Source organism: Neopelma chrysocephalum, unplaced genomic scaffold (assembly GCF_003984885.1).
Source record: "Neopelma chrysocephalum unplaced genomic scaffold, ASM398488v2 Primary Assembly neopelma1_119, whole genome shotgun sequence".
Classification (NCBI taxonomy): Eukaryota; Metazoa; Chordata; class Aves; order Passeriformes; family Pipridae; genus Neopelma; species Neopelma chrysocephalum.
Genome location: NW_020897781.1, coordinates 749,359 through 761,819, shown reverse-complemented (window position 1 = coordinate 761,819; position 12,461 = coordinate 749,359). Strand labels below are relative to the sequence as shown.

General features: G+C 64.6%; 2 protein-coding genes across 5 annotated transcripts; one reads left to right on the top strand and one right to left on the bottom strand.

Annotated features, from left to right (window-relative positions):
• Window positions 1-748: 748 nt before the first annotated feature.
• FAM110A (family with sequence similarity 110 member A) lies at window positions 749-2,552 on the bottom strand. Its single transcript, XM_027697345.1, has one exon. It carries the CDS (start codon window positions 2,491-2,493, stop codon window positions 1,492-1,494), a length of 1,002 nt encoding a protein of 333 aa, XP_027553146.1. The 5' UTR covers window positions 2,494-2,552; the 3' UTR covers window positions 749-1,491.
• A 6,278-nt stretch (window positions 2,553-8,830) lies between these two features.
• SLC52A3 (solute carrier family 52 member 3) lies at window positions 8,831-11,892 on the top strand. 4 transcript variants are annotated; one of them, XM_027697340.1, is made up of 4 exons: window positions 8,831-8,947; window positions 9,864-10,934; window positions 11,179-11,302; window positions 11,425-11,655. In XM_027697340.1, exons 2-4 carry the CDS (start codon window positions 9,907-9,909, stop codon window positions 11,653-11,655), a joined length of 1,383 nt encoding a protein of 460 aa, XP_027553141.1. In that variant the 5' UTR covers window positions 8,831-8,947; window positions 9,864-9,906. The 4 variants fall into 4 exon arrangements, with proteins under 4 accessions (XP_027553141.1, XP_027553144.1, XP_027553142.1 ...); XM_027697343.1 differs by having other exon boundaries at window positions 8,937-9,091; XM_027697341.1 differs by having other exon boundaries at window positions 8,937-9,446.
• The last annotated feature ends 569 nt before the right edge of the window (window positions 11,893-12,461 follow it).

Below are 12,461 nucleotides of genomic sequence, written 5' to 3'. Positions count from 1 at the left end.
CTTCCCCGGGGACACACCTGGTGCCCCATGTGCCATCATTAAGGATCCCTTGGGTATGTGTGTCTTCCCCAGAGCACTTCATCAGGCTGACTCACAGCCAGATGCCATCCTGTCACCGTGTCCTGTCACTGTGTCCTGCCACAACATCCTGCCCTCCACATCCCCAACACTCAGACCTGCTGATACCTCAGCAGGAGCTGGATGGATCCTGCTCCCCAGACAGCAGATCTGGGTGGACATGCACAGTGCAGGAGTTGGGCTGGGGTGGGAAATGCTTCTTCATGGGGGATCTTTTGGTGGAGGCCCCAGTCAAGGGGGGCCCTGGTGCTGCCCCAGCCGTGTGAGGCTGCCCTGGGAGAACACACAGGTGTTTTTCATCTTCAAAGCACTCCCTGCACCAACTTTCATCCCAGCCTGACTGGGAGGTCTCCACTATTACCACCCCCATCTCCCAGTCTCGGGGGAGCCAGGACCCAGCCAAGCTTTGCTGGAGAGAGGCAAGGAGGCAGGGGAGGGCTGCATGGCACAGAGGGGAATCCCACTGACTGGGGCTCTGCCGGGACCTGCCAGACCCAACCGCCGCCCTGCCGTGCCCGCTGGGCCCCGCGCTGGCACGCCACGGCACGGCACCCATCGCTCCTGCCAGCACCCACCCGCTCAGCACCCCCAGTCCTGCAGATCCGCAGGCACTCCAAGGGTCCCTGCCCCATCCCGACCTCCACCGCCTGGAGAGACAACGCACAGCCTCCAAAACACAGACATTTAATAAACCTGGCTGCATTACCATTATTATTATTTACAGATCAAACATTGGGAAAAACAGTAGAAAAGAGGAACTCTTGTCTTCATAAATACCAGGCCCAGCATGGTGGGGGCTGCACACCCACTGGCAGGCACCCACAGCCACTCACACACACGCACAGCCCTGGGTGGCTCCAAGCAGGGGGTCAGGTTTGCCCCCCACCCCCTGAAGCACCCAGCTTCTCCCAGACCTTCAGCAGTAAGACAGGGCCACCAGGATGCAACCCCCAACCCAGGCAGTGGGACCCCCTCGGTGGAGGCTGCACAGGGGCAGCTCCTTCCCCAGGGCTGTGTCCCTGCTCTGTGCAGGGGGGAACCAGCCCCTTGCACCCCACCCATGGGTGTTGGTGAGGAGCACAGAAGGCAAGAACTGCCAGCAGTGCAGGTAGGGCAGCCACACATGAAGTTCCATGGGTTTTGGGGACCAGCCACACACCCAGGGACACACGTATCCTCTGCCTTCCTTCGGGCTCGCAGGGGCCTGATTCTTCAGTGCTGGCAGAGGGGTCTGACGATGGATGCCCAGCCACTACATCGGGCCAGTGGCGCTGTGGCACAGGGTGGGCTGAGTTCAAGGGTCCTGTCACAGGCAAGAGGTCCCTGCTCCTCCCAGGGCACAGCCTGTGCTCTGTCCCCATCCAACATTGCCCACTTGCAAGCAACCCATCTCCAGTGCCCACCACACCACTGCTACACGTCGGAGACCTGCTGGGGCTCCCTGGCCTGGCGCAGGCCGTAGAGCCACTTGATGACACGGGCGTTGCGCTCGATGACAGAGATGCCGTAGGGCACACGCTCGGCCGGTCGCCCCTCCGGTGTGGCGGCGCTTGGGGGTGAGCGCCCGCCCTCGGAGCTGGCCGTGCTCACGCTGTGGAACTTGAGGGACACGATGTCGGAGCTGGCGCGGGCGAAGCGCTCGGCCCCCATGTCCTGCAGCTCCTCGGGGTCGAGGCCGCAGTAGTTGAAGAAGCGCTCCAGGTCGGCGGTGGCCCGCGAGAGCCGGTCGCTCAGGTCCGACTTGGAGCGGTGCAGCAGTGGCTGCCGGCGGGCGCTCTCGGGGCGGGCAGGTGAGCTCCGGGACGGGGTCACAGGCAGCCCACCTGGGACGGGAGACGCGGGCACCGGTGTCACTGGGCTCCTCGGAGCTCCACAGGGACGGACATCCACCCTCCGCACGGCCACGCTGCCGGGGGGCCTGGCGGTGGTGGGGCTCTCCGGCAGCTTGCCAGCCCCCTCCGCCGCCGGCGCCTCCGCCCGCCACCTGCACTCCCTGCCCAGCGGGCTCTCAGCCTTAGGGAAGGGGCTGTCACATAGGTTGATGAGGTTGTTGAGGATCTCCAGGTCAAGGGAGGTCTTCGGGCTGGCAGCCTCGGCGCGGCGCGGCCCCGCGGGTGCCCTGCGGCTGGGGGTGAGCGCAGCCCGGCGCACCCCCGGTGTGAAGAGGGGCTGCTTGAGCAGCAGTGGCTTCACCGGCTCCTGCTTGGTGCTGGCGACCCGCTGACTCTTCACATACTTGGCCTTGTCGGCCTCCAGCCTCTCCACTGCGCTGGGCTTCCCGGCCCCCGGCTCGGCGTGCCGGCGGAAATACGCGGGGCCCTTGCGGAGGATGCGGACGGGCATGACCGAGGTGAAAGGCGCTGTCACCGTCACCCCCTTCATGGTGTCGCCGGCTTGCAGCGCCTCGACGGGCATCCTCCGTGCCGGCACCGGGACAGGGGGTGGGCGGCCGCCACGGGCAGCGAGGGGCTCACGTGCCGTCGGCTGCGAAGAGGGACCGGAGTGAGCGATGCTGCCCCTGCCTGCGCCCCGGCCCCGCGGCAGACAAAGGCTGCCCGGGCTGTGCGGTGCTGCACTGGCTGCGCCGCCAGCCCCGGGCTGCCTATTTGAAGGCGGACACCACGCCTCCACCACCGCCGAGCCTCCCCGACACGTCCCCCGGCCAATCCGCGCCGCACGCCTGCTTCAAACCGCACCGGGGCCAATGGGGCCGGCCCCGGCGAGGGGCACCCTGGGGAGCGAGCGGGGAGGGGAGAGCCCAGCACCCCTCAGCGATGCTCTGCCCGCATCGCGTATGCCCGGGGATGCACCGTCTGCATCGAGAGGCGCACTGAATGTGCCCAGGAGGTGCATCACCCACATCAAGGGGTGCGTTTCCTGCACCCAGGAATCGATCACCTACTTCCAGAGGTGCACTGATTTCTCCCAGGGGTGCATCGCCCGCTCCTAGGGGAGCACTGATTGCTTCCAGGGGTGCGATCACCCACATCTTTGCATCGCCAATGCCGAGGGGTGCATTGCCTACTCCCAAGAGTGCCTCCCCCATGCCCGGGGTTCCATCACGCACCACCCTGCCAGGCTGGGGGAATCGGTGCTCCACTCCCTCTGCTGTTCCCTCAGCTCTAGGCCCTCTTGCAAGCTCCGTGGCTGCTCTTGCAAGCTCACAGACTCACTGCTCCCATCCTGGAGCTCCTTGGAAAGTACGGGTGGGGGTTTCCACCAATGCTTCCCCGGCCACAGTGTGCTGGGAGCAGCGTGGGGCCCCGTGCACCCCGTGTCCTTGGGCCCCTGCCAACCCCAACAAGCGCAGCCGCTGCCACAACGGCCGTGCAGAGGCACCAGCCCGCCCACAGCAGGAAGGGGGGGCACACCCAAACCAGCCCTGCACCCCTCTGCAGCCCCCTGCCCAGGGGTTGGCACACCCGGAAGGGTCCCAATACCCAGGGAAACTCAGGCAGTGGCAGGGCACACAGGGGGACACATGGCTCAGACCTCCTCCCCCAAGCCCCTTCCCGAGCTTCTCTGAGATCTCCCCCGGGGGTCCCGATTTGGGGCACCGCTGAGCCCTGAGGAGGTGAGAGCAAGCCCCAGCACTCACCGGGAGCAGCGGTGGGTATGACGGGCACCAGTGCGCTGTGGCCCCACTCGCTCTCACGGCAGCCCCGAGCAGGCAACCGCCTCGTCACCCGCTCACCTCCCTGCACAAACTTCCTGGGTGCAGCCCAGAGCCTGTCCCAGCACTGGCCGCAGGCGGCAGGAGTCAGCCCCGGCACCCAGAGCCCCGCCGAGCCATGGTTGAGCCACAGCTGAGCCACGTCTGCACCCCCTGCCAGCCCAGGGGTTACAGTGTGTCAGCCCCAGCCCCCCCAGAATCTGCACCCCAGCAGGGTCCCTGCACAGCACACGGTGCATCCGCCTGACACGCTGTGACAGGCGAGAGGCCTGGGGGAGGACGGCTGTCTCTGTCCCCATACTCGTGCCCTGCCTGGGGGGACACGCTGCCTCCTGACCTGGAAAGTGTCTGCAGGGGGGCGGTCAGGCATGGTGACAGCTGGGGATGGTCCCAGCACCAGCACAAATCTTCCTGCTCCCTGAAGCAGCTTTCTACAGCCCTCTGCAGCACCCCTCGGGTCCAGCACTGCCCATACCCCGTGCCGATGGCCAGCCCTGCTGCCCTCGTACCTGTGCCCAGCACAGGAAGGGTTCCTTGGCTGCAAACGTGCCCCCCAAGCAAGGTGAAGGAGGAAAATGTCCCCATGTCGAGCGCTGGAGCTCAGCTCAGTGCCACTCAGCCCCGGGGCCAAGCCATGGCGAGGGTGGCTGTTGGGGCACAGGGATGAGGACACAGAGTCCCCCAGCGCAGTCACCTGTGGCCGGTGTGGGGTCCCCTCCCCAGCACGGACAGCCAGGTTAGGCACAACCTGCTGCTCCACATTCCTGCGGTGCCGAGCCGCTGTGCTGGCACGGCCGGGCTGCACCGAGCCAAGGTGAGCCGAGCGGAGCCGCCCTCCAACAGACCCAAAAACACAGCAACATTACCCCACGCCCCAAGCCCAGCCAGAGTGTGGGGATCTGAGCGCTGGGCAATAACCAGCATGGCCCCAGCTCCTTGCCTTCCTGGGCCAGGCAGCCCAGCCAGGCTCACTTGGCTCACCGGCTCACCTCCTGCCTGGAGGAGCTGCTCCAGAGGTGTGCGGTTGTGATCCCCCCCCTCACCAGTTCACCCAGCCCCACTCTGCTGGCACAGGACTGGTACGGGACCGGCACGGGACCGGCACCACCTCCGCCACCCACCTGGATCGGCCCTGCGGCGTGGGAGCCTCCTCGGCACGGATCAAGTGCCGCACTGCTTCCCCCTGTGCTCTTTCCGAGGGTGTCCCAATGGTGTCCCAATGTCCCCGCACCTCCTGCTCCCCAGCCACGTCCTCCCCGTGTCCCTGTGGGATGGTGGCCGGCGGGCGCTGGAGCAGCTCCGCGTGTGGCGGCTGCTGCTGAGTCAGCGCCGGGCGAGGACGCCCTCCGAGGCAGCTCAGCGCTCACACGGGATCGAAACCACGGGGCATTCCTCCATGCCAGGCTGCGTCACGCAGCGTGACAGTGCCTGCTGACGTTCCAAGTGCCGGTTCAGCCCGCGGTGCCGGCCGGGCAGCCTGGATGCACATGTGGCCTGAGGTGCTCACACAGACAAAGCCAAAACCCTTCTGAACGTCGCTGCCCACTGCGGGCAGAGGATCCTGATGCTGTGTCGGGGCTTGAGGGAGACAGGGAAATTCCCAGCCCTCCCATGGTCACCTGAGTCCCCACGTGTCACTGGCATGGCCAGCTGGCAGGGCCTGCTCTGATGTGGAAAACTCGCTTTATTTCCCTGTGCACCTGACAGCAAAAATTCCAAAGTGTAGGAAAATAATCTGGTGAGCAAGAAGAGAGGTGACACACTCGAGCAGGGTCACTGAGCCCACAGCCACCTGAACCCACTGGCCTGACCCCAGCCCCAGGGTGGCTCCTGCCCCATGGTACCGGCATCTCCAGTCAGCTCTGCACAGAGGGAGTGAGCATTTGGCCCATGCCATGGAGCTCAGTTACAGCCCTGCATTGTTCAAACTGCTCTTGAAGCAACACAAGGAGCTGGTGGAGGGAGAAGAGCCAAGGGAAGCACACAGTAAACAGCTGTCTGGGAGCCAGAGGGCTGCCCTGAGCTCAGATCCGCACAACGGGCTCGGCTGGAAAATCCCTGCCCGGTCGGTAGGCGAGGGCAGAGCCCTCAGGCTGCATCCCCCCACGGCTGTGAGGTTGCACGGGTGCAGGCAAGAGGCTGTTGGAGCTGCCCGGGCACGTCTGGCCCGTTGGAGCAGGGCGTTGGAACCAGGCAGCGCCCTGTGCCTCGCCCTCCCCGGGAGCATCCCGGGACATGCTCTGGGAGGGCAACCTTCTGCAGGAATGCTTCCCCAGCACCTGGTGCAGCACCTCCACCGCTGCTCCAGGGACACGGGCACAGTGTTTGGAAACAGAGGGACTGGCACTGCCTTTGCTCTCACCTCCCACAGACATTCCTCCCTGCAGCTCTCAGGACCTCCTGGACGGTAAGTGCAGCTGCAAATGAGCAAAAACACACTCAGAGGCCAATTCCCCCCTGGAAGTGCTGGGTGGAGCTGGCTGCAGGTGTCTGGTAGCACCCACTGGGGCTCAGTGCAGCGTGGGCAGCCCCACGCAGAGGCACCCCCAGAGCTGGGAGCCCCCAACCCCTTCATCTTGGTAGGTGCTAATTCCTGGTGTTTTATTTCAGCCCCTTGCCATGTCCTAACCCAGGGCAAACCACCTTCTGCTCCGGCCTGAGTTTCCCCAGCGAGAGCTCTGCAGAGCCGCTCTAGAAGGGACATGGGGACGTGATGGGAAGGCTCCTGCTGTGCCCAGCATCACCCCGCTCTCCGTGGGCAGAGGGAAGGATGCTGCCTGCACCCGAATGTCCCCACTCGGTCTCTGCTCAGGGAGCCGGGAGCCGGGGAGGTGACAGATGGGGACATGCCGGGCACGGGGCCTTTGTCTGGCCGGTGGCGGCACGGACCCGCAGATGGCGGCTGCCGTGGGGCCGTGGCCACAGCCCGTGGCCAGGCGAGCGCTGGGCCCTGGGTATCCGGCCCTTTTGTCGGGGTCTCACCTCCGGCAGCGGCCCCTTCTCGGCCGCCCCCCACCAGCCTTTCAACTTTCAACTTGACCTGCTCCTTTCACATGGAAATGAGATGCAAATGGCGCTGGGGCTGCCGGGGTCCAGCGGCTGTAACCCGCCAGCAGGTCCCCAAGTCTGGGGGGTCATACCCACTCAAATGTGGTGGCCAGTGGTCTCCGAGGCGAAGGGGTCCCCTTTGTCCCCCAGCAATGGAGCAGCAGCCCCCCCCTGCCCAGGCAGACAGTCTCCACCGCTCCCAGCTGGAAGCAGATATTAGCGGATGAGTCTAGCCGGGGCTGAGCTTCAGGACTGACCCTTGCTCTCCCGGGCTGCCGATCCTTCCGTGCCCTCCCACCATCCAGACACCCCCATGGCACGGGCAGCGTGCCCAGCCTGGGGAGCCCCGCTGCACCCCCTGCCCTGCACTGGCTGCAGTTGGGATGGGGTCCCCAGTCCCGGGTGGTGAGGAGGGGGCTTTCCAGAGGGTCGGTCATCACAGCCCAGCAAAGTCCCGCAGGCAGAGACCACTCGGCTACCAAATGTTGCCATCTGCCTCCGGGGCCTTCGCTCGCATCTGTTGGGGGTGTGGAGGGGTGAGGGGCCGGGGGGCCGGGGGCTCAGCTGCGGGGCGGGCAGGGGGCGGAGGAGGCACGGGCAGGGGGCGGAGGAGGCACAGGCAGGGCAGGCAGCACGTGTCGGGTGGATTTGGGTGAGGAGCGTGAAGGGGCAGCATGTGGGTCCTGCACCCAGCACCCCCTCGAGCTCCACTGCCCTTGCCCTGCAGCCATTTGCCCTTGGGAAGGGTCTCACCACCGTCTGCGCTGCTCCTTTGTGCTGCCAAATTAAACACAGGACAATTGTTGTCCCCTCTCCCGTCCACATCCCCACAGACACACAGCGACCTCAGCTGCCCCGGGGCCAGCTCGAGCTCCCCACGCCCAGTTTCCCCCAGCGCTTTGGACCTGTTCCCTGCCTTCCAGGTCCCCTGGGCTTTTGTACTGCTTTTTAGTGGGACAGAGGTAATTTTGTCCATAGGAGCCAGTGTGGGACTGTTTGCGAATTGTGTTGAAAGCTGATAACCCGGGGGTGTTGGATTATGGCTGAACGGTGCTCACACAGTATGAGAGACTTTTCTGCTCCTCACACTGCCCTACCAGTGAATGAGTGGGCTGGGGGTGCACAGAAATTGGGAGGGGACATGGATGGGACAGCTGCCCCCCTGACCAAGGGATACCCTGGACTGTGGGACATCCTTGCTTTCCCTATTAGACTGACTTAATCTCCACCTACTACTTTTGTCCCTTTTACCTTTTCCCATTCTGTCCCACATCCCACCAAGGGGTGTGAGTGAGCAACTCCGGGGCGGGGGGGCTGAACTGCCTGCTGGGGTTAAACCACAGCAGCACCTCAAACTGTGACCATTCCCCCAACCACGGGTACCCACTGTCCCCGCAGTGCCAGGGGACACCCTTGTCCCCACTGGACTGAACATCCCTGGCTGTATTGGTACTCCCACAGGAGCAGTAGTCCCCCGAAGGGACAGGGACAGGCAGACAGGCAGGGCAGGCAAGAAAGCAGGTCAGGGAGGGCAGACAGGGAGGGCAGTGGGGAAGCAGGCAGGCAGGCGGGGGAAGGCAGCTCCAGGTTTCGCAGGGCTGCAGCCCGCTCTCCCAGCGACACCCGGTGGGTGCTGGGGGAAGAGCTGCCATGAGGCATCCTGGGGCGGTGGGTTCTGGGATGGGACGGGGGGTGGGGGTGCTGCTGGGGGTGACCTAGAGTCTGTCTCCTCACCCGACTGGTGCAAGTGGTTCACACTCTGGCTCACGGTTGGGTTCCCGCAGTGTTCCAAGGTGGGATAGCTGCCACACTCGGGGGTCCCCGAGGGCCCCATGCCAACCCAAGACCCTGCAGAGACCCCCGATGGGGACAGGAACCGTCACCGGGCGACACTTGCACCTGCAAGAAGAGTCTGTGATAGGTGGGAAGCAGTTCAGGCGGGGACAAGGGCAAAGTCCAGGACACCGCCAAGAATAATCACCCCCCTGAGCTGGAGACTCTGCCAGCTGGGACCAGGACAGAGGAGCAGAGCAGGGCCAGGCTATCACCCGTCCGCATCCGGAGGTGGTGACGCGCCGCCTCACGTCACTGCTCCGGCAGCCAGGACTGGCTCCCGCCCGCGTGGTGCTGCCGGTTTCCCAAAGCGCAGTGAGTTACCCTTGGGAGATTGCCGAGGGACCGGTCTGACCGGAGCCCACTTCCTTCCTGGCTCCCGCTCCCACCCCGATGCCTCCCCGCGGGGCCGGGGCCATGGGTGGGTTGTCGCTCCCGCCAGGCTCAGCCCCGTGAGACGTGAGTTTTCCTCTGGCGGGCTCAGCGCCACGGGAGAGGGCTGGAGACGGCTCTGCGGGACTGCGGGGGCATGGAACGTGGGGGCACGGGACGTGAGAGTCCTTCCCAGGAGCGGGATGGGAGCGGGCAGGGGATGTGTCCGGATCCCAGCTGACTCAGCTGACTGGTACAAGCAGAGGCTGGGCTGCAGGTTGGGCTGCTGGGGCCTTTATCCCGCGGCCACCCGAGCGTGCTGGGATCTCGGGGACCAGGCTGGGAGGAGACGGGCGCTGCGTCGCCCTGCCCTGCCCATGCAGTGGGAGGTACAAGACTTCCATTCCCAGCAGAGCAGCTGCCCAGGCCACTCAGCGTCCAGGTGAGAGCCCTCTTTACCCTGCACCAGGCTGTGCTGAGCCCTGATGGGCTGTGCTGAACCCTTCAAGGCTATGTTGTGCTGCAACGTGAGCTCGGGCAAGTTCAATGCCCTCCTGGGTACCGCACCTGCTGCTGCCAAGCCCTAGCCCTCCTAGGATGAGACCAGGTGGAGCCCAGCAGATTCCACACCCAGGGCAGGAGGACACAGTGTCATCACTTGAAGGGAACAGAGGGGTCCACAGGGCTTGCAGAGGGCAAAGGCGGATTGGGCTGGGCTGTGGATTCTGCACCCCCGTGGCACGTGGGAGGGAAGCTGTTCTGCCTGCCTGCCCACGTAGGCAGCGGTCACAGGAGGACAGGGTTGCAGCCTGGTAGGGTCAGATCTCACCCCAACGCTCATCGAAGTCTCTCCTCGCAGCACGGCAGCGTCGCCCCTGGGCCCAGGGACCCGACCCTGAGCCATGGCACTGCTCACCCACCTCCTCGCCTGCGCCTTCGGCACAGGCTCCTGGGTGGCCGTCAATGGGCTGTGGGTGGAGGTGCCTCTGCTGGTGACGGTGCTGCCGGAGCAGTGGGACTTGCCTTCCTACATCACCATCATCATCCAGATGGCCAACGTGGGACCACTCTTCGTCACCCTCATGAACCGCTTTCGGCCTGGCTTGCTGAAGGAGGTGGCTGTTATCTATGTGATCGTGTCCATGGGTGTCATAGCCTGCTTGCTCCTCTCTTTCCTCTGGAACCACACTTCCATCATCGCTGGGAAGTCCCACAGCATCGCCTTCCTGATCCTCACCTTCTTCCTGTCCTTGGTGGACTGCACCTCCTCCGTCACCTTCCTGCCTTTCATGATGCAGCTGCAGCCCCAGTACACAACCACCTTCTTCATAGGAGAAGGGCTCAGTGGGCTGATCCCTGCTCTCATCGCTCTGGGACAGGGCTCTGGCATCTCCAGCTGCGTCAACGCCAGCTACGAGGTCAACATCACCACTGGCAATGAGACTGTGGAGAGCACCATCTTCCAGCTGGAGACCCAGTACCTCCCACCCAAGTTCTCCACCCTTGTCTTCTTCCTGCTCATGACTGCAATGATGCTGACCTGCTTGCTGGCCTTCTTCTTCCTCACCCGGCAGCCCAAGGTGTGGGAGCTCTCCCAGCAGCAGCTCTTTCCCGGCAACATTGTGCTGAACTCATTTGACCAGATCCTTGACCAGGCAGCTGACTCGCAACTGAGCAGAGGCTGCTCATGCTCAAAGGATCCCAAGGGACAAGGGGACATTCTGCCAGAGAAGGTCTCCTATTCCCTGACCAAGGTGACCTTCATCTACCTCCTCATCACCTGGGCGAGCGCCCTGACAAATGGGGTCCTGCCGTCGGTGCAGTCCTACTCCTGCCTGCCCTATGGCCACACCACCTACCACCTGGCAGCCACGCTCAGCAACATGGCCAACCCCCTCGCCTGCGTCGTGGCCGCGTTCCTGCCCAGCAGGTAGGTAGTGGGGTGCAGGGAGATGCAGCAAGGTGCACCCCGGGGGATTCTGCCTTAAGAATGGCTCCTGCTTTGCAGGGGCTTGCGAAGAAGGCACTGAGTGGGAGAGGGTCTGTGGGGTGCCCGTGCCCTGGCAGCACAGACACCCCAGGAATGGAGGATGAAGCCAGCAAGGAGCCGTCTTTGCCGCTATCCAGGGATGGGCTGGTGGTGTTCCCCAGTGTCACTCACATGTCCCTTGCAGGTCCCTGTCCCTGATGGGCTTCCTCACCATGGCAGGGACAGGCTTTGGTGCCTACAACATGGCCATGGCAGTGATGAGTCCCTGTCCACTCCTCCAGCAGTCCCAGTGGGGCGATGCCATCATTGTAAGTCACAGGGTCCCTCCCACCCGGGGAGATCTCTGAGACCACCCCTGGATCTGTCCCCCACCCCCACAGCTGGGAACCTCCCGCAGCCCTGCTGACCTCTCTCCCCCCTGTGCTGCCAGGTCCTCTCCTGGGTGCTGTTCACCGGGACGCTCACCTACGTGAAGGTGATGGCCGGGGTGATCCTGCGGAGCCGCAGCCGCAGTGCACTGGTGTGGTACGGGATGCTGGAGCAGCTGGGCTCCCTCCTCGGGGCACTGCTCATGTTCCCCCTCGTCAACATCTACAGCCTCTTCAAATCCGCTGACTACTGCAGCCTGCAGTGCCCAGCAGGACGGGCACCCCAGGACTAACCCTTCTGCCAGCACGAACTCCCAAAACCAGCGAGGCTGGGTGGCTGGGAAGCAGCGCTGGGACTGGGATGGCTGCAGGCGTTTCTCCCCACCAGATTCTGCCAGGTCCCCAGGCAGCAGCAGCTCCGTGGCTTTGTCCCCAGCCTGGGTACAGGGTGTCCCCATCACATGAAAGCAATAGAAGGTGTTTGCTCAGCCCTCCGCCTCCCTGCTGCCCCCCATGCTGAGGGGGCTGCCTGTGCCAGTGCCCCCCGCCTGGGTACCTCTCAGCTGGGGCCACGTCCCATCCCTTCCCCTGGGGGGTCTGTCACCGTTTGGCATCGTGCCCCAAAGCCCCCCTGGACTCCACGGGTGGGCACAGCCCCAGCTGCACCCGGCAGCTCCGGCAGCGTTCCCGGCCCTGTGCTGTGGCAGCTGCCCCCAGACAGGGGGTTTGCAGCCAGCTGGGGGGAGCGGGGACAAAGGCAGTCATGGGGAGGGGGATGGCGGGGGAACACGGCGCATTCACGAGGGCCCCAAATAGCAGCTGGGGAAACTGAGGCACGGTGGAACTGGGGGCACGTACTTGACATTTGCCATCCTCTGCTATGGCCCCGTCTGTGCTTTTTGCACCCTCCCTGCAGCCCTGTGCCTCTCTGCACCCCATCTCAGCCCCGCTGCAACCCAAGAAGGGCAGCACTGGGGGTGCAGAGCTGGAGAGGGGCCGCAGCAGAGCCCCGCACTGGAGCAGTGTGGGCACAATGCCCATCGGCAGGGGTGTCACACCACCAATGCCAGGGCTGGGCCACCTGGTACCCAGCTGTGCC